This window comes from Dermochelys coriacea, chromosome 15 (genome assembly GCF_009764565.3).
Source record: "Dermochelys coriacea isolate rDerCor1 chromosome 15, rDerCor1.pri.v4, whole genome shotgun sequence".
Lineage (NCBI taxonomy): Eukaryota > Metazoa > Chordata > Testudines > Dermochelyidae > Dermochelys > Dermochelys coriacea.
In genome coordinates, this window is record NC_050082.1 from 845,268 (window position 1) to 866,756 (window position 21,489).

The 21,489-nt window shown below is 49.1% G+C and overlaps 1 protein-coding gene across 6 annotated transcripts in view; it reads right to left on the reverse strand.

The window, feature by feature from the left end:
- Window positions 1-21,489, reverse strand: part of LOC119843649 (acyl-CoA dehydrogenase family member 11-like) — a 37,957-nt gene that overhangs the window by 4,054 nt on the left and 12,414 nt on the right. For 3 of the 6 annotated variants that reach the window (XR_006275853.1, XM_043497959.1, XM_043497958.1), the window contains exons 2-11: window positions 18,044-18,276; window positions 17,212-17,311; window positions 14,609-14,726; window positions 13,491-13,633; window positions 13,200-13,349; window positions 12,670-12,764; window positions 9,984-10,083; window positions 8,490-8,630; window positions 2,587-2,679; window positions 1,940-2,082 (exon numbers count right to left, since the gene is read on the reverse strand). Coding sequence is in view for 4 of the 6 variants with exons in the window: in XM_043497959.1 (XP_043353894.1) it covers window positions 1,940-2,082; window positions 2,587-2,679; window positions 8,490-8,630; window positions 9,984-10,083; window positions 12,670-12,764; window positions 13,200-13,349; window positions 13,491-13,633; window positions 14,609-14,726; window positions 17,212-17,311; window positions 18,044-18,276 (1,316 nt within the window). In the remaining 2 variants the exon portion in view is untranslated. The remainder of the gene's footprint in view (window positions 1-1,939; window positions 2,083-2,586; window positions 2,680-8,489; window positions 8,631-9,983; window positions 10,084-12,669; window positions 12,765-13,199; window positions 13,350-13,490; window positions 13,634-14,608; window positions 14,727-17,211; window positions 17,312-18,043; window positions 18,277-21,489) is intronic. The other 3 variants (XR_006275852.1, XM_038373317.2, XM_043497957.1) reach the window with 2 other exon arrangements.

A 21,489-nucleotide genomic window follows, 5' to 3' on the forward strand; every position in this document is an offset into this window, starting at 1 on the left:
GATCAAACCACTGCAATTCTTGCTGAGGCTGCCACGGGGAAGCTAATACCATGCCAGCCAACATTGACAGAACGCTGCTCAGCTGCACTCAGGAGAACATTGTTTGAAGGAAACTTGCAGCATTAGTTAATAACTGAAAAACACTGTGAGCTAGATCCACCATGCTGGCATTCAAGCAAAATGTGGATACCAACTCATGTACACACTACCCTGTAATTACATATCGGTATCAGGCAGAAATTATACATGCCAATCACCACTGCCTTTGATCTGTCTTACATCCAAATATTTCCACTTTCATGAAGATGTTAGAGCTGTGCTTAGAGTGTGACTGCAGCTACTGCTCCCCTTGAGCTGAAAGGCAGGTTTGAAGAATCCATCCCTTTCGAGTCACATATATGTGGGAAAGCCCTAAGCAGCTGGCCTGTGCTCAACTCCCTGAGCATGGACAGCAGAGCTCTGGTTGTTCCAAGGGACTTTGCTGGCTCCTCTGATTAAGCTGCCATTTCAGAGTGGACTGCAGAGGAAGGAGCTCCCTCTCCCTGGGAAGGCCCTGGGGAAGGCAGGCTGAAGTGACAGTCTGGGAGTAGCAGGGAGGTCCCTAGGAGAAGTTATCAGTGTCCCCAGGAGGGGAGGCAGTGCGGAATCCTGCTGAGAGGGGAACTGCAGCAGAGCCCAGGAGGGGCAGAAGAATCTTTGTTTGGATGTTTATTTGAATTTTCACTTGGACTTTTGCAAAAAGAAAAGGAGTACTTGTGGCATCTTAGAGACTAACAAATTTATTTGAGCATAAGCTTTCGTGAGCTACAGCTCACTTCATCGGATGCATTTGGTGGAAAAAATGCATCCACCAAATGCATCCGATGAAGTGAGCTGTAGCTCACGAAAGCTTATGCTCAAATAAATTTGTTAGTCTCTAAGGTGCCACAAGTACTCCTTTTTCTTTTTGCGAATACAGACTAACACGGCTGCTACTCTGAAACTTGGACTTTCATTACCTTGGAAGGGGACTGATCCTAAGAGGTGACCTGGTTGGAGGGCTAGGCCATGGAAGATGAAGACAGAAACAGGCCATCACAGGCCAAAGTGGTAATCCACAGGTGGCACGAAAGGTGAAGATCCCTGCAGCCCCATACTCTGATGCAGGGAGTGGTATGATGGTGAGTGGAAACAGTGGATAATATAAAGAAAACCCAAAATAAATCCAATTTCTAGAGGCCAGGAGAGTTGGGGCACTGGCAGCTCAGAAACAGGTTGTGTAACACCCATATGTCAAACAGGGTTCTGATCTAGAAGCCCAGTCTAAGCAATAGCGCTTGGTACCTGGATGCAAAGAAGACTTGCTGTCTCCTGACTAGACAGATCTGAGCTTGGAAGTCCCAAGTGGAATAAGCCTCCACAGGCCCAGCTGGCTGCAGCATGGAGAGATGCAATAAGACAGCCGTTTAGCCATGCTTTGCTTGGTGTCACTCAAACCTACTGGAATAGTGTGAAATGAAATGCAAAGCTGGGTGGGCTTTTTAAGGGCTTCAGTCCACTCCAGAGAAAGCTTAGGGGCATTTTTCACATTGTTTGTTGAGGCTCTTCTGTGGGATGGCTATGCAGGCATGGGGAATGTTGACAGGAGAATTGGTTCAGTAAGTCAAACCCTTTTCACCACCTACAGCTCAAGGATGCAATGGATAAAGTAGTGCATGGTTGTTGAAACCAAGAGCCTTAGTTGGAGAGCTGTCAAATCCTCCCAGGGTCTTCCCCTTCCCAAATCACAGCCATAAGAAAGAAACATGGGATGCCAGGCGGCAGCAGCCTCAGCACTGAGTGAGAGTCGGGGAGATGCCTGGTTGGATGCTATCAACTCAGCACTCTGAAGCCAGTGGTGTTCCCAGCAGGTCTTGCTGTAGGAGCAAGAAGCCAAGAACGAGGGTCCAGGGAGGTGTACCTCTGGATGATCAATGTTGCTGTGAGTGAACACACCTGCACTCCAGAGCAGAATGCAGCTAGCACCTGGCCTTGGCTTTTGGTGAGAGAGCGCAGCACGTCAAGTGAGAGGATATTTGTCGTTCCCTCCCAGATGGTCAGCACCTGTGAAGGGGGAGGGACACGCAGGAAAAGCAGCTGTTATCTAGATTTCTTACCTATGACAGGAGCTCTCAGACTGGTCTCCTCCACACATCCCATCGGGACTGAAGGGTAGAGCTGCCAGGCATGGAGTCAGGGGAGAGGAGCAAGGAGCAAGGAGAAGTGGAACTGCTGAGCCAGAAAGAGCAGATGTGCAGGGGGGGACAAGCGGGGGTTCACAGTGCTTGCAGAACACGAGGTTAAGGCTGTGGAAGGAGGATGGGGCTAAAGGCTGGTGGCTAGGGCAGATGGAGTGCTGTGAGAGTAGAAGGGAGGGAGAGAAGAGGGCAGAGAACAGCGATGACATTAGGCAGGGAGGGAAGGCCTGGCTGCATGAGCATACACATTTGGAAATCTGTCTTTGGCAGAGAGCCAGACAGTGGTGCAGTGCTGCAGAAGGAATGCCTGAGGGGCACCAAGTGAGGAGCTATGGAGAAGAACTCTCGTGCTTTGTTCGTGTTTTCTTACCTGGGCATCTCGAAGTGCAACTGGCAAGCCTGTGTCCTCTATGTAGCCCTGCCCTCCAAAACACTCCAGTCCCTCAGAAATAACAGCAATTGCCTGCAAAACAGAGAGCACAAGACTCCAGGATTTGAAGTACAAGATCCAAATTACCCAGCTGGAGAAATTGCTCATGCTGTCCTCCATGCTAATTACCATGTTGCATCCAAACAGTTTTGGGTGCTGATCCTGCGGGGGTTAAGTGGGTTATGCTGACTCAGTGAGGCAAGCGACTCGTTACCCGGCATGGACATAAAGGGATTTGGAGGGACTCTCTGGGGAGAGGATCTAGGCTGCAGTGGTTCTCAATCAGGGGTTTGTGTGCCCCCGGGGCGATACATCAATTCATTTAGATATTTGCCTAGTTTTACAACAGGCTACATAAAAAGCACTAGTGAAGTCAGTACAAACTAAAATTTCATACAATGACTTATTTATACTGCTCTATAGACTGTACATTGGAATGGAAGTACAATATTTATATTACCATTAATTTGATAATTATGGTAAAAATGAGAAAGTAAATTTTCAGTAATAGCGTGGCTGTGACACTTTTGTATTTTATGTCTGATTTTGTAAACAAGTAGTTTTTAAGTGAGGTGAAACTTGGGGTATGCAAGACAAATCAGACCCTTGAAAGAAACCCTCTGCAGAAAAGGACCTAGGGGTTACAGTGGACAAAAAGCTAGATATCAGTCAACAGTGTGCCCTTGTTGCCAAGAAGGCCAATGGCATTTTGGGATGTATAAGTAGGGGCACTGCCAGCAGATCGAGGGACGTGATCGTTCCCCTCTATTTGACATTGGTGAGGTCTCATCTGGAGTACTGTGTCCAGTTTTGGGCCCCACACTACAAGAAGGATGTGAAAAAATTGGAAAATGTCCAGCGGAGGGCAACAAAAATGAGTAGGGGACTGGAACACATGATTTATGAGTTGTTTCAGAGTAGCAGCCGTGTTAGTCTGTATTCACAAAAAGAAAAGGAGTACTTGGGTCGGAATGCATCCGATGAAGTGAGCTGTAGCTCACGAAAGCTTATGCTCAAATAAATTTGTTAGTCTCTAAGGTGCCACAAGTACTCCTTTTCTTTTTATGATTTATGAGGAGAGGCTGAGGGAACTGGGATTGTTTAATCTGTGGAAGAGAAGAATGAGGGGGGATTTAGTTGGGATTGGTCCTGCTTTGAGCAGGGGGTTGGACTAGATGACCTCCTGAGGTCCCTTCCAACCCAGATATTCTATGATTCTATGAAGGGGGACAATGGTCGGGAAAGATTGAGAGCCACTGATCTAGGGTGTGGGCTGAGCAGACAAACCTGGGGAGTAGGCTTGATAGGATTCTCATAACATCTTATTGAGGGTTTCTGTGTTAATAAAGCGAAACCCCTGGGAGGAGACAAGTTTGGATTTTACATGGTACATGAAATGATCTGTGTGTAGAGCAGGTTGGGAAAGGCACCTACTCAAAGGGCCACTTGGTCAAAATCTTGAAGTTCAGCAGCTTATAGTGTCAACTGTGAGAGGTCAGCAAGTTGCCCCGAGAAGCAGACAGTAATCCCCATGCTCCCTTAATAAATAATACAAAAAATAGTGCCTGGAAGTAAAGAAATTTGTTTCAAGACAAACACATTACCTTCCTCCCTCTTTCCCTGCCTGGATAAGTGGATCCATTCAAATTTCTGCACACATTTACAGAGAGAGAGAAATAGCAGGAGAGACCTCTAGAGTTAAGGTTGAAACTGAACTTCTACACAAACCCAAGCCCCTTCTTCAATTGCTCATAACTGTAGGAAACAAATTCCTTTGAGGAATGAATTGTCTTTGCTGGTCTCTGCCCAAAGGAGAATTCTCTTTTTTAATTTTAGCAAAATCTTTTCAGCCAGGTATATACACACTTTAAAAAAACCCCACACCACTGTTCCATCTGTTCTGATCAGAAATGTGACATGTGCCTCATTCACCAATCACTGACTGAAACATGTTTCAGAGTAGCAGCCGTGTTAGTCTGTATTCGCAAAAAGAAAAGGAGGACTTGTGGCACCTTAGAGACTAACAAATTTATTAGAGCATAAGCTTTCGTGAGCTACAGCTCACTTCATCGGATGCATTTGGTGGAAAAAACAGAGGAGAGATTTGTATACACACACACAGAGAACATGAAACAATGGGTTTATCATACACACTGTAAGGAGAGTGATCACTTAAGATAAGCCATCACCAGCAGCAGGGGGGGGAAAGGAGGAAAACCTTTCATCGTGACAAGCAAGGTAGGCTAATTCCAGCAGTTAACAAGAATATCAGAGGAACAGTGGGGGGTGCGGTGGGGGGGAGAAATAACATGGGGAAATAGTTTTACTTTGTGTAATGACGCATCCACTCCCAGTCTCTATTCAAGCCTAAGTTAATTGTATCCAGTTTGCAAATTAATTCCAATTCAGCAGTCTCTCGTTGGAGTCTGTTTTTGAAGCTTTTTTGTTGAAGGATAGCCACTCTTAGGTCTGTGATCGAGTGACCAGAGAGATTGAAGTGTTCTCCAACTGGTTTTTGAATGTTATAATTCTTGACGTCTGATTTGTGCCCATTCATTCTTTTACGTAGAGACTGTCCAGTTTGGCCAATGTACATGGCAGAGGGGCATTGCTGGCACATAATGGCATATATCACATTGGTAGATGCGCAGGTGAACGAGCCTCTGATAGTGTGGCTGATGTGATTAGGCCCTGTGATGGTATCCCCTGAATAGATATGTGGACAGAGTTGGTAACAGGCTTTGTTGCAAGGATAGGTTCCTGGGTTAGTGGTTCTGTTGTGTGGTGTGTGGTTGCTGGTGAGTATTTGCTTCAGATTGGGGGGCTGTCTGTAAGCAAGGACTGGCCTGTCTCCCAAGATCTGTGAGAGTGATGAGTCGTCCTTCAGGATAGGTTGTAGATCCTTGATGATGCGTTGGAGAGGTTTTAGTTGGGGGCTGAAGGTGATGGCTAGTGGCGTTCTGTTGTTTTCTTTGTTGGGCCTGTCCTGTAGTAGGTGACTTCTGGGTACTCTTCTGGCTCTGTCAATCTGTTTGTTCACTTCAGCAGGTGGGTATTGTAGTTGTAGGAATGCATGATAGAGATCTTGTAGGTGTTTGTCTCTGTCTGAGGGGTTGGAGCAAATGCGGTGATATCATAGTGCTTGGCTGTAGACAATGGATCGAGTGGTATGATCTGGATGAAAGCTAGAGGCATGTAGGTAGGAATAGCGGTCAGTAGGTTTCCGATATAGGGTGGTGTTTATGTGACCATCCCTTATTAGCACCGTAGTGTCCAGAAAGTGGACCAGCAACCACACACCACACAACAGAACCACTAACCCAGGAACCTATCCTTGCAACAAAGCCCGTTGCCAACTCTGTCCACATATCTATTCAGGGGATACCATCATAGGACCTAATCACATCAGCCACACTATCAGAGGCTCCTTCACCTGCGCATCTACCAATGTGATATATGCCATCATCTGCCAGCAATGCCCCTCTGCCATGTACATTGGCCAGACTGGACAGTCTCTACGTAAAAGAATGAATGGACACAAATCAGACGTCAAGAATTATAACATTCAAAAACCAGTTGGAAAACACTTCAATCTCTCTGGTCACTCGATCACAGACCTAAGAGTGGCTATCCTTCAACAAAAAAGCTTCAAAAACAGACTCCAACGAGAGACTGCTGAATTGGAATTAATTTGCAAACTGGATACAATTAACTTAGGCTTGAATAGAGACTGGGAATGGATGAGTCATTACACAAAGTAAAACTATTTCCCCATGGTATTTCTCCCTCCCACCCCACCCCACCCCCCACTGTTCCTCTGATATTCTTGTTAACTGCTGGAATTAGCCTACCTTGCTTGTCACGATGAAAGGTTTTCCTCCTTTCCCCCCCCTGCTGCTGGTGATGGCTTATCTTAAGTGATCACTCTCCTTACAGTGTGTATGATAAACCCATTGTTTCATGTTCTCTCTGTGTGTGTGTATATAAATCTCTCCTCTGCTTTTTCCACCAAATGCATCCGATGAAGTGAGCTGTAGCTCACGAAAGCTTAATTTCCATCCCACCATCAACCTCAGCCTGGACCAGTCCACACAAGAGATCCACTTCCTGGACACTACGGTGCTAATAAGCGATGGTCACATAAACACCACCCTATATCGGAAACCTACTGACCGCGATTCCTACCTACATGCCTCTAGCTTTCATCCAGATCATACCACTCGATCCATTGTCTACAGCCAAGCGCTACGATATAACCGCATTTGCTCCAACCCCTCAGACAGAGACAAACACCTACAAGATCTCTATCATGCATTCCTACAACTACAGTACCCACCTGCTGAAGTGAAGAAACAGATTGACAGAGCCAGAAGATTACCCAGAAGTCACCTACTACAGGACAGGCCCAACAAAGAAAACAACAGAACGCCACTAGCCATCACCTTCAGCCCCCAACTAAAACCCCTCCAACGCATCATCAAGGATCTACAACCTATCCTGAAGGACGAGCCATCGCTCTCTCAGATCTTGGGAGACAGACCAGTCCTTGCTTACAGACAGCCCCCCAATCTGAAGCAAATACTCACCAGCAACCACACACCACACAACAGAACCACTAACCCAGGAACCTATCCTTGCAACAAAGCCCGTTGCCAACTCTGTCCACATATCTATTCAGGGGATACCATCATAGGGCCTAATCACATCAGCCACACTATCAGAGGCTCGTTCACCTGCGCATCTACCAATGTGATATATGCCATCATGTGCCAGCAATGCCCCTCTGCCATGTACATTGGCCAAACTGGACAGTCTCTACGTAAAAGAATGAATGGACACAAATCAGACGTCAAGAATTATAACATTCAAAAACCAGTTGGAGAACACTTCAATCTCTCTGGTCACTCGATCACAGACCTAAGAGTGGCTATACTTCAACAAAAAAGCTTCAAAAACAGACTCCAACGAGAGACTGCTGAATTGGAATTAATTTGCAAACTGGATACAATTAACTTAGGCTTGAATAGAGACTGGGAATGGATGAGTCATTACACAAAGTAAAACTATTTCCCCATGGTATTTCTCCCTCCCACCCCACCCCCCACTGTTCCTCTGATATTCTTGTTAACTGCTGGAATTAGCCTACCTGCTTGTCACCATGGAAGGTTTTCCTCCTTTCCCCCCCCTGCTGCTGGTGATGGCTTATCTTAAGTGATCACTCTCCTTACAGTGTGTATGATAAACCCATTGTTTCATGTTCTCTGTGTTTGTGTATATAAATCTCTCCTCTGTTTTTTCCACCAAATGCATCCGATGAAGTGAGCTGTAGCTCACGAAAGCTTATGCTCTAATAAATTTGTTAGTCTCTAAGGTGCCACAAGTACTCCTTTTCTTTTTGCGAATACAGACTAACACGGCTGCTACTCTGAAACCTCTAATAAATTTGTTAGTCTCTAAGGTGCCACAAGTACTCCTTTTCTTTTTGCGAATACAGACTAACACGGCTGCTACTCTGAAACCTCTAATAAATTTGTTAGTCTCTAAGGTGCCACAAGTACTCCTTTTCTTTTTGACTGAAACATGCCTCTCCCCTGCCCTATAGCTGACCTCCACTCGCCCCAGAAGAGCAGTTAATTAACTCACCTGCCCTAAATGGCAGCAATCATTTCATTGTTCTGCTAGCCTTGCAGGAGTAGGTTTTCCTCCTTCTACCCAAAGCGCTGGACACTGTATTGCTGCTGCAATTTGTATTCTCCCTGTAATTCATTCCTCTATCCAGCCCGGAGTCAGTGACATGCTGCACAGAGCCCATCCCAGGCTGATCGAATGTGGCCACCCAATACCTGTTTCCCAGTGTAGAGCTTAGCCACTGGTGTCAGCAGCCTGAGAAGATGCAGTTCCTGCTCACTGGCCATCTTGGTCTCATCTAATCCCAGCAGCCTGGCTATCTCCATGAGCATGAGAAAGGCCCCTCGAGTTTCCACCTACAGGGAAAAGAGAAGCAGGGAGCAATCATGTGCAATCCCTATGGGCACAGGCATGCATCAACCACATCTGACCTTGTACCACGAGAATTACCCTGAATCACTACCAAGCCCCTGAAAGAGAAACTTGTCCCACCATGGGGACAAGCATTTGCATGATGTTACATTGCTCAGGGCAAGAAGGAAACAGAAGGTTTGGTTGGGTTTGGGGAAGTGAGCAGGGCCCTTTGTATTTTAGATCCCTTTTTGGACAATACGTTGCTGCAGGTTGTTTTTTGGTCATCTGCCATAACAAACAATATTTTCTCCTCTGATCTCTGTAAAGTAGAGAAGGACCAAGCGGCTAAATCCAGACCCAGGTTTGAAACCCCTTCCACAGCCCGGCTGAGCCATCAGAGCCAGAATGCAGATTCGCACGCAGCTCGCTTCCAGATCCTCAGTCCTGTTTGTCTGTGTATTGTTATTATTTATTTCTATTACAGCAGGGCCTAGAGCTCCTGAGCAGGATCAGGGCCCCATTGTGCCAGGCGCTGCACAGACAGAGTGGGAGGCACCAACCCTCTGAAGTGCTTATAGTCCCCATAAAGTTTAAATAATAGAGCACCATTTACTGCACCAGGGATCCCACAAATTGCTCAGGGACCATTTTGGACATGGCTGAAATCCACTTGGGGGTGCTCTGTCCACCTCTACTGGTGGGTGGGTCTCCTGTCAAAGTTAATGAGCCAGCTATGGCCTTGGCTAATGGAACTGAGTCTTTTAGCTCTGGCTGCTGAGGCTCATGCTTTGAGCTCCAGAGGTTCCAGGCTCCATTCCATGCCCAAAGGCAAGGGTTAGCCTGTGTGTATGTTACATGGGCATCCATGCACTTCTGTGAGGAATAGCGCTGCACCTGTCTGCTGCCTGAGTAAATCCAGGCTTCTGCAGAGAGGCTGGATTCCTGCTCAGCTCAAATCCTGCTGGAGTACGTGTTACATCCCTGTCTAACATGCCATGGATCGATATTAGCCAGTTCTGGCAGCCCTTATGCCTAAGCAGGTTTGAGTAGGGTGACCAGATGTCCCGATTTTATAGGGACAGTCCCGATTTTGTGGTCTTTTTCTTATATAGGCTCCTATTACCCCCCCTCTCTCCCCCCTTCCTGTCCCAATTTTTCACACTTGTTGTCTGGTCACCCTAGATTTGAGAGCAGCAGTAACAAAACTCCACAGAGCTCTGACCAGTCTGGTTATGAACAACAGTGGCAGGCTGGCCTTGCTGATTAACAGCTCCCTGCAGCAGTGGTGAATCTTTGCCTTGCCAAATGGGTGAGTGAGTGAGTGAGTGAGCCAGCTGAGTACGAGGAAGCCTTACCTCCAGCCGGGCCACGGTTTGCATGTGCAAAGGATGGTCCTTGATGAGCTTCCCAAAGACGACCCGCTTGCTGGCATACTCTCTGGCCAGGTTAATTATCCTAGGAACGAAAGGGCAGTCAGGCAAAGAGGGTTAGTGGCTACAGCCTTTACATTCCCATATATATTAAACCCATTTCCTAACTTCCCCTTTGAGCCATTCACAGCTTGGGGATGCAGAATAACCCTGCCATGGCAGATGGAAGTGACACTGTATTGTCAGCCTAGAAGACAGCTTACCCGCAGCAGTGCTCACTTTTCCCCATCACCCCAGCAAACCTCTTCCCGCTCACCTGCCTGTTGTCAAGTGCTGAAGGCTGGAATGCTGTTGCCTTGGTAATACTGTTTAGGCTGCTCAGTGCATCTGTCCTTGGACTAGCAGCTAATGCAGCCTGCTAATTAAGCAGACCTCGATGTCACTTATAAAGAGAGGCTTGCGGTGACAGAGGTGCTCGGCCTGGTGTATTGCCCTCAAGTTGCAGTCCTAGCACCCTGGCTCCATGGTTACAGGAATGCTAACACCAGTGACTGTGGCAAGGAGTGGCTCAGTCAACAACAAGAGTCTCTGCTGTCCCCTAGGCCATATGAAGGGTTAAGGCGAGGGACCCTGGCATTTATAGCCTGAGACAAACAACTTACCTACCACCCTGCCAGTTTCATGACATGTTTGTTACCTCCCCTTGTGCCTGATATCTCAGACGCAACATCCCTATTCATTGTTCTGTTAAACCATCAGCTCTTGTGCAAGATTGGGATGTATCTGTACAAGCCTTCTGAAAGGTATTTGCATAAATATTTAGTGTGTTATTCTTTTGCCAAGGCCAGACCTACTTTGGTTTACAGCCTTTGGTTCAGGCCTCAAATCTGGCACTAGGCGCAGTGCTCCAGGCTCTCTCTCTGTTACAGTGCCTAGCTCCCAGTTATTATTCGTGATCATGTTTAGGGTGGTATTGCTAAAGGCCCAGCTACGAAGGGGGGACCCCTTGTACTAGGCGCCGTCCTGAGTAGTGGACAGTCTCTGCCCTGAACCGTGTCCAGTCTCAGTAGATCAGACAGCTGTGGGCTGGGAGGAGGCAGAACACGCCAGTGGCACATGGCGTGTTAGTGCCGTGAAAGAGAGGGAGCAGGGCAGGGGAAGGAGAGCAAGACGTGGGCATGGAATGCCGCTATGGGGAAGAGATGGTGAGGGAGGGGAAGGGGCAGGCTTGAGCAAACAACCAATCAGCACCAAGCAGAGAAAGTCAGCAAAGGTCCTACAGAGTTAACTGGAATGTCCAGAGGTGCCTGTCTTGGCGGCTTCTGCCCGTGTCCACTGGAGTCTCTGGCTGGCTGTCTTCTCCCCGAGGCCATATGGTAGGGGTGGAGGGAGGGACCGCCTGGGTCCTAGCACAAATTTCTCTGTAGGATGTTTCTGGCCCCAGTCCTGCCCCAGTGGATGCTTTGGGAGGATCTAACATGGCTCTGGCATGTCGGTCTCAATGCCAGCTCAGGCAAGAATTGCCCATGTGATGCTGGCATGATCCTCAAGGAGGACAAGTGTCAGTGATTAGTTCTAGGGAGGCCAAGGGCTTGAGTTCAGTTACTGCTGCAACCATCCCTCAGGTCCCTGGGGAGTTTGTCACGGTCTTTCCCTCCACACCTACTAGTTCACACCTTCCCACTACCTCCTGAGCTCCTACCCTGAGTGGATGCTGACATGCCTCCCCCATCCCATCCAGAGAGCAGCAGCGACAAACCCTTCTCTTGCACTCCCTGGCTGTCCCAGCAACACCACTAGGAGAAACAGCCAGTCCCTGAGCCACTGCTGGCTCCCCACACCCGCATACACATGCCACATTCGTCCCTGGTGCTGCTGCACTCCTCCCTTCCCAGCCTCACCCCTGAACTCATGGTGACAGCAGCATCTTCTCTCCACCATTCCCCAGCTGTGGGGACATGAGTGGAACCTACACTATCCCCTCATTTGGATCCAGCTGGGCTCATGTATTCATAGGTGGCTGGTGCCCTGTTGTGCTGGATGCTCATCAATCTCTGACTGGGGCCCTGGGGCACTGCTATAACACCAACAGCAGCCAGAGTGGCTCAGGATCTAGCTTGAGCTGCCACATGTCCTGCTGAATTGGGAGGGGGAAGCAGCTGCTAGGGGAGCACTTCAGAGCCCCTACGGGTAGAAAGTCAATGGAGCTTTGTCAATTTACATTTCTTCACCTGGAGAGCTATTGAGGGGAACAACAAACATTTGGGGGCATTCTTTGCGACTTTTAAGACACGAGGTTGCCCAGCAAGTGTGGCCTCTTGAAAAGGCTCTGCTGCACATTATTATCTGCCCTTCTGTAATGCCTAGGTCCCCCCTCTGCTAGGCACTTACAAACACAGAGCTAAGAGGCGGACCCAGCCCCAAGCAGCTCATAAGCTGAGCCAAAATTAGGAAATCCTACTTGAAACAAAACAAAAACTGCAAACAAGAAGTTTGAAAGCCAGGATGTTGTGAGATAGAAACAACCTTCTCCTCCCACTTTCCAGCAGCACTTAGCTCCCAGATGCAGCCACACCACAGCCCAGTGTGGCTCATGGCAGCAACGCAAAGCAGAGCCCCTTTGTCCACCTGGCTGCTCCCCCAGGGGCCTGGAGATCCATGTGAGCTTCACCTCCTCATGCCAGCCACTGCTGAGATGACATTGTGGATCCTAGTTATGGTCAACATGTTGGCAATGGAGGCCACACCCCGACCCTCTGCAGAGATCTGAAAGCATCAAGGAACAAAGGTTAGAATAAATCCCCCAATGAATCTCCTTGGGAGCGGAGTGTGTCCATAGGCTGGTGGAAATGGACTCTTCCCTCCATCTCAATCATAGAATATCTCAGGGTTGGAAGGGACCTCAGGAGGTCACCTAGTCCAACCCCCTGCTCAAAGCAGGACCAATCCCCAATTTTTGCCCCAGATCCCTAAGTGGCCACCTCAAGGATTGAACTCACAATCCTGGGTTTAACAGGCCAATGCTCAAACCACTGAGCTATCCCTCCCCCCAATCTGACTCAGTCACCTGAAAAATCTGACTTCTTGCCCGGAACTCCACCCCCATGTTACTGTGTGTGTGTCTGCCAGCCCAGCCCACTGAGCAGGGGAGAGCCACCTGATCTCATGGGTTGTGATCTGCCCACTGCTGCCCTGGCATACCCGGTGTGCCTGGGCTCCATCCAGCAGCAGCTCAGCTGTTGGCACCTGCCTCGTCCCCAGCTTCTCCTTTAGCCTTTGCACCTCAATGCCGTTCAGCTTCCCCTCCTTATCTCGCACCTCCAAGAAGAACAGGGACAGGCCTCTGGAGCCCTACACAGAAGCACATGTAAGATTCCTTCACTGCAGGGAGTTCTACACAGGCTGAAGGAGGAGGATTTGGCTGTGATGAAGAATGGAAGGGGAGGAAAACAATTTTTCTGCCACCTCCCCAGGCTCCACTGGGAAACTGACCTGTTCTACATGTCCCTGAGCATCCATGATCCTTGCTAGGGTCAGCGTCATGTCTGAATCAGTGGCTGATGTAAACCATTTAAAACCATAGAGGCAATATGTACCATTTGGCTGCTCTCTGGCCACTGACTCTGTGCCATTAGCTGCAGAAAAAGAGCACAAAATCTTAACTTTAGGGGAAGCATCTGTGACAGGCAATGCTGGCTTGTGGCTTAAGCAGCACCTCCTCAAATTGCTCTATGCTGTCAAGATGAAACACGGATCAGCAACTAATCCCCTTCACTGTCCTTGGGTGAAGTGCAACCAGGGTAAAATACTCACGCCTCCATAGAAAAGGAGCCCAGCTAGAGTGTGAGCAGCCCACAGCAATTGCTCCAGGCTAACAGCAAATACTGGCAGCACTGATAGGAGAGGAATGCAGCATGGCTTATAGGCACAGTGATGCAACGCCATCAGGGCTCCCATTCCACCAGGAATGGCAAGGGGCGCTCTGTACCCAGGAGCCCTGCATTCTTGCCTCGCCCAACAGCATTCATTCTTCAGCTGGCACTTTAATTTCTCCCAACAGGGAATTACACCTCACCTTCCAGGATCCTGCTGAGGGGAACACTCCCCTCCCAGAGTCCTCTGTCTCCAATATGCAGTGTTGAGATTTCCCTGCATGCTTAAACCCCCAAGAGTTGCATGGGAACAAGAGTGGGGGACTAGCATTTGAAACAGGGTCTTCCAGAGTTCTCTGTCCCATCACAACAGATGCTGGCTGGAACACCTCTGCTGCCTATGTTCAGGGCTGAACTTCTAGAGGTGGGCACAGGGCATTCTCTGTGAAGGGTCTATGGCTCTAGACAGCTGAATGGGTATGCAGTAGTGGCCTGGAAGATCTGTTTTGTTGTGTGTTGATGGCAACAGGACAGATTGTCAGACCATCTGCGGGGGGAGGGGGGAGATGTATGGTTTCCCTTGGTTTTAATCCATTACATGATTTTGAAAACAGCCCCAATTGTTTTATGTTCTTGTTAACACGACCCACTGTGGTCTTATTGGCCTTGTCAGTTATCAAAGAAATGTGGCCATACAGAGCACTGCCACTGGAGATGCTTTCAACCTGTGACACCTACCGACATCAGAGCCTCCTTTGCGTTCCGTCATCCACTGGCCAGAGGTCCAGAACTTCCTGGGGTCGCGTGATGTCAGGTGGCCAAAAGCTTTTACTAGAGGTCCTGAAATACCCAGAGACTGGGGGTGGGAGGGGGAGAGAAAACCAAGAATTTCTTGAGAGAAAGATCCAGAAAGGCCAGCTACACATTTCACTGACAACGTCCATGGAGTCAAGGGGGAGAGGATTCCACCTTCCTCTAAGGTATCAGAGATCAGCCACAGCTAGAGACAGGACACCAAACAGGCTGGACCAGCACACTGAGGTGGTACAGAGAATCCTCTTTCCAGATGCCTGGCTGGTGGGTCTTGCTCATGTGCTCAAGGTCACACTGATATCCAGATTTGGGGTTGGAAAGGAGTTTTTCCCCAGGTGAGATTGGCAAGGGCCAGGGTTTTTTTTTTCCACCTCCTTCTGCAGCGTGGCACATGGATCACCTGCCAGGACCAGCCGGGCATATCCCAGCTAATCAATTTCCTGCCATTACAGGGGCTCGGGCACGATGGCACCTCAGTGTCTTCTGTTCTCTCACTGTGACACACAATTTAGGACTGAAATGCTTTAGTCTAAGTAACGTCTCCACAGAGGCGTCTCTGGGTGGTGGTGGCAGCCTGGGACATACAGGAGGTCAGACTAGATGATCTATTGGTCCCTTCTGGCCTTAAACGCTGTGAAACAATTGTCTTCACAAGCTGCAGAGGGTCACCCAGGAACCTGTCCCTGGGTCAGAACAGGCAAACTCTAGCCAGGGCAAGGAATCTTTCAATGTCCTGAATCCCTGTGTGTCTGGTGACTGCTGCCGAGTCTCAGAAATGGCCCAGCGTGTCCATGGGAGGGGGCTGAGAGTAGCATTGTACAGAGATAAGATCCAGACTCCATTACACAGGTACATGTCCTGGGAGGTGCTGAACACCCTCAGTTCCCCCTGACTTTAGCACCTCTAGAGATTTGGCCCAAGAGTTTCTGCAGCAGCCTGTGCACCCGGGTACAATGTACATGGCCAGTGCACAGCAAGCTGGAGGGAGGACAAGGCCCTTAGGGTTATTTGCTCACTGCACAAAGACCAAGCTATGCTGGTGGGCTCAGGGCCTGATTCTCCCCTGCTCTGTGCCTTTTGTAGGCACAGACACCTGTGCAAACCTGGCCAAATCCTCAGCCCAGGGAAGTCAATGAAGCTCAGCTAATTACTCCAGTTGAGGATCTGGCCATGGCGTTTAGCACCCACTTTGCACAAGTGTAAGTGACTGAACAAGGTGCAAGAAATGGAGAATCAGGGACTTGTGGCCTTGAAGTGAAAGTACCTGGAAGACCATTTATTGTAATTATTTATTATTTGCATTACAGTAACAGCTAGAACAGTGTGGGTCCCAGGCCCCACACCGCTCCCAGAAGTGGCCAGCACACCCCATAGAGCTGGGGGGAGCTGGGGGTGTCTCCCTCAGTGCGCTACTCCTGCCTGCAAGCATTGACCCCGTAGCTCCCATTGGCTGGGAACGGGGAGCTGTGGTGGTGGTGCTTGCAGAGAGGGGCAGCACGTGGAGCCATGTGCCACCTGCCCCCTCCCAGGGGCCGCAGGGGTGCGTTGGCCCCTTCCGGGAGCGACGTGGGGCCGGTGTAGGGAGAGAGCCTGACTTAGCCTCGCTGCACTGCCGGAGGTAAATGCTGCCCAGCAGGAGACTGCGCCCCTACCCCCAGCCCTGACCCCCTCCCAGAGCCAGGACCCTATACCCCCTCTTGCACCCCAACACTCTGCCCCAGCCCAGAGCCCTCTCCTGCATCCAAACTCCCTCCCAGAGCTTGCACCCCTGATCCCCTCCTGCACCCCAACCCCCTGCCCCAGGCTCTGCCCAGAGCCCCCTTCCACACTGCAAATCCCTTGGCCCCAGTCCAGAGCTCTCACCCCCTCCCAAACCCTTACCCCAGCCCAGTGAAAGTGGGGGAGAGTGAGGAATGGGGAAGGGTGGAATGGAGTGCATGGGGTGGGGCTTTGGGGAAGGGGTGGGGCCTCGGGGAAGGGGCAGGGTAGATTCTGGGTTCCCCTTAAATTCAGAAAGTGATCTTGGGCATAAAAAGGTTGGAGACCACTGAGCTAGAGGCTTCGTCGGAGAGCAGAACCCCACTGTGCTCCGTGCTGAATTAAAATGTAGTACGGGCACTTCTTGCCACAACGAGCTTGAAATCTCAGTAGACAGGACACCAATGACTTGTCTACACAAGAAACTTGCATTAGTGCAGTTGCATTGCTGCCGTAGCTCTCCCAGGGACAAGCACTGCCCAAACTGGCGGTCAGGTCAGTGTAAATACAGCACGCGGGGGGGATTAGTCACACCCATGAGGGATGTGGGGACACCAATGGCCCTTGTAGTGTAGACCAGGGCTGAGGCACAGAACAGGAACTGACTTACTCAGAACCACCAAGCAGGTCTGTGGCAGAGCCAGGAACAGAATCTGGCTTTTTTGGATCTCATCCAGCACCCTAGCCATGATGCCATGCAGCCTCTGCAACAAATGTAGACACCTGCAATGAAGTAGCCTGTGCTGATGAGTGACTAGCTGTGTTCTTACCTCAATGACTTTAGCTGCTCCATCAGTCATGGCCAGTGGGCAGGTAAAGAGGCCAGCGGAAGGTGCATATAAGTACAGCTTGGCAACCTGGTACACACGGCTACCAAAGAAAGAGATCAGGGATGAACGTGCCCCACAGCAATTCAGCCGTAGTGAGGAGAAAGGTTCCCGGTATGGAGAGAGAAGTGGGTGCAGCCATAAAAACTGGAGAGTATCAGAACCACCCAGCTCTGCGAGAAGAGGAGGAACAGTCTCCAATCCAAACCAGTCTATGGCAGGGTAGGAACCAGAGTCCTGGCCCAAGGGCTAGTAGAACCAGGACACAAATGAGCCCCAGGCTTCTGCCCTGGTAGGCAGCATGCAGGGAGTGCAGTTCTAGAGCACGGTAATAACTGAGAGCTCTCTCTTGGGCCTGGACCTCCTCAAAATTGCTGGTGAGCCAGATCCAGCCCTGTGTTATTCCAGTTTTATGTCAGGGTATTCCAGTGCAGTGTATGTGTGTGTCAAGCTGGAGTGTGTGGGTGAGTTAGGCCCCCAGAGTGATGAAGGAGCATGGTGACATGTTAGAAGATTATGAAAAATTATAGGCAGTGAGGACTGATTAATGATGATGTGGTGTGTTACAGTGGGCAGAAACACTGCTGTTCTCTCCGGTGGGGTAGGGGTGAATCTGCCATTACAGCATTTATTACCCATGAGAAGACAGGGAACCCAATCCTGTGATGTGTTGAACATCAACTTTTGAGGCTTAACCTGCACAAGGCACAGGATTGGGCCCTGGAAAATGCACATGCCTGAGCCTGTATAGTGGTTCTGATACCCATGTGTTTACCTCCAGTTGGAGTATCTCCTCTCATAGGCCTCAGCGATCAGCCCCTCCTCTGCTGCAATCTCCTTCATCCTCTTCCAGGCTGGGCAAGTGACAATGTGGTCCACACGCTGCCCCCAAGCATCATAGTGCTGCAGTGCAGGAGGGTTCAACTCACACTCATGCCCCAGAGAGTCAATCTCGGCTGCCACACGGGCCCCAAACCTCTCCAGATCCAGACTCACCTTCTCCAGCACCTGCAAGGCAGCCCCAAGGAGACCTCAGAACACACTCCGTGTGGTGAGGAACCTGCAGGCAGTCCCTGAAATGTCCGTCAAGGCAAAGGATGGACCCTGTTCCTGGATGGCACTAACCATCTCTTTGCCCACCCTGTCCCCTCTGGCCTGCTCCTTCGGTGGCATCTCTTATGAGTCGGGACAGCAGCCTATCCCTTAGCCTGGGATCAGAGTGTCACTCTGCTGTCACACTGCCTCCACATTCTCCTCTCCTTTTGCAAAGCAAATCACCCATGGCCGCCCCTCTGGATTTTCCAGAAGACAACAGAGCTTTAACGTCCACAGGCCCTGAGACAGCAGCACACAGGCACTCATTTACTGATAACAGGAACACTAGTGAAAGAGTCTGCCAGCACCATCTGGAGAGGAAGGAGCAGTTACCACTCCATTCGATGAGGAAAGGAAGATGGTTCAGTAGTTTGGGCCCTAGCCTGGGACTTGGGGAAACCAGATTCCATTCTCTGCTCCGCCAGTGACTGACTCCCTGTGTGGACCTGGACAAGTCACTTCTCTCTGGGCCTCAGTTCCTATCTATAACATGGGGATCAGGATGCCCTATCTCACAGAAGTGTTGTGAGGCTAAGTACTGCCAAGCTTATGAGACATGCTGATACTAGGGTAACAGGGGCCATAGACGTACCTAAGACTTCTTCCTGCTAAGAGCTGATCTTTTCTGTACTCCTAACCAGTATGACACCTGACACTGCCCTTGCAGGGATCTCTTTTCCCTCCAATATGGGGCAATCTCTTTTATCAGAAGGGACATAGTTATGGAGATGAAGTTCCTGAGGCCTGACACTACACAGGCTCTGCTGATGCTGCTGTGACTCATGGCCAGAAAGGGTTAAGCGTCCTGCAAAATAAATGACTCAAATGCAACACTTAAAGCCATATGGGAAGAGAATGTTTGTGGTTTTGTATATTTACACATATATGGGGTAGTGGTCAACAATGTAATCAACAGTCCCTATCTATGCTGTATTCTGTTAATTCAGAGATCAAAAGAAAATCCTAGCATTTAAATGAATTGTAAACATAGGAAATTGCTGTATTCATCTCTCTTCGAAGTGTACAGCAAATCATCTGTGAATGGTGGAAAAAATGGGCAATTGCCTTATGTTAATCTGTGTGAATAATTAACAACAATGCTTAGGAAATGAGGTTCCCTGAGGGACTCCAACCTGTCAAAGGCGGCTTGAAATTGTATAAAGATCCTTGGGTCCCAATCCCTTTTATCTCAGATCTGCTTAAACTTCATCAGGGGAAGTTTGAGTCGCAAGATGAGATCCCAGTTATGCTGGTACACCCTGGATATGATATTGGACATTGGACTATTACCTATGGACTAAATTCTAAAACAACTCTTTGCAACTACAAAGCTCACCATCTCTGCTATAAATCTGAACCTCAAGAATTGAACTCATGTCTGTATGTATATTGATCTTTTAACCAACACTCTCTCTCTTTCCTTTTTTAATAAATTTTAGTTTAGTTAATAAGAATTGGCTATAAGCGTGTATTTGGATAAGATCTGGAATATTCATTAATCTGGGAGATAATGTGTCTGATCCTTTGGGATTGGTAGAACTTTTTTATATGACGAAATAAGATTTTAATCAATTTTCATCCTATCTGACTTGGGTAACTAGGTGGAGGCCTGAGGCTGGGTCACTTTAAGGGAACTGTGTTTTGGACTTTGAGTGAACAGAAAGGTATAACAGAAGCTGTTTAGTGCTGGCTTGGTAAATCTAAGTATTAAGATTTCCACTAGCTTTGGAGTTCTCTGCCCCATTCTTTGCAGTTCACCCTAATAGAGTGACCTAGGCTGGCTCCCCCGGGCATCTGGTCACAGCAGCCACCATAACAGCAGGGCTCCCTAGTGTAGATGCAGTGTATGCTGACAGAAGGAAGAGTTCTGCCAGCAACCATCTCTCTGAACAACATTAGCTATGTCAGCACAGATGTGTCTACACTGGGGTTTTGTAAGCAGAGTTATATCAGCTGGGGGAGAGGGGAGGGTGTTAAACATCCCTGCCCAACATCACTAAGCTGACAAAACTTTACAGCGTAGACCTGACTTTAGTTGCTGGGCCGGAGTACAGAGATTATAAGACACCCTCCCATTTGATGTTGATGAAATACAAACATTACATTTTCCTTTCCTTGGTACCAAAGTACATATTGTCTTTTCATTAAAACACACCCTATATGATCATCTTCTTTATCATTTTTCCTTTCAAACTGGATAACCAGGATATAATATATATTTTCCAGTTAACTCTTTGAATACTCCATCCTTCATATCAATCAGTTTTCTCCCAGGCTATCCCATCCTAAAGGATCAAGCTGTGTGCCAGGGGGAACAGGGGAGAGCTAACACCTCCTGGAGGTCTGTGTATCAACCCCACACTGGTGAGACAAGGGTTAAGGAACTGATCTGGACACTAGAAGTCACGCCCCCTCACCTCTGCTGGGCATGCTCCCAGTGGCGGGAGCATTCAAAAAGGAGCAACTCAGTTCAGTCTCGCCTGACCAAGGAGGAGAGCAGCTGGGTGCAGCAACCTCCTGCTGAGAAGCCGCTGGGACTGAGCCTCCTAGCCAAGTTGCTGGAAGCCCATCAACTGTAGGAGCCAAGGGTGACAACTCGCTATCACTAGGGGCTCCAGAGATGAACCAGAGAGGAAGCCAGGAGAGATCCCAAGACACTGTGACCCCAATGGAAGTACAGAGATCAGGGATAGGAAGTAACTTGGGAGTGTAAATAAGGGTACCAGACCCTAGGCCATGGATATGGTCTACGTTAGAACCCAGTGGAGTAGGGTGAGCCTGGGTTCCCCTAGCCTCCTGCCTTGGGACTACAGCTGCTAGGTAGAGTGGTCCTGGACACTTGCCACTAGGTGGTACTGCCAGCTTGGGGCACCCAGGCAGGCCCTGACAAGGGCCTCGTAGGGCCAGGTGGCTTCCATGACCCCAAAACAGGCCTGTGCCTTACAGGCACAGTCTAAGAGTTGAAGTTGCATGTGCTTCACTGTTCTGGAATTTTCCCTGAAAATGCAAGAGCCCCAGGGCCTCTGTACCTGTTAATCTCAGTTGAGAAGCAAAGTATGACCTTAGTAAGTAAGTTTCCAAACGGTGCCAGGCATCTAACTAGGCAAGGACTTTGGAAGTGTAAGC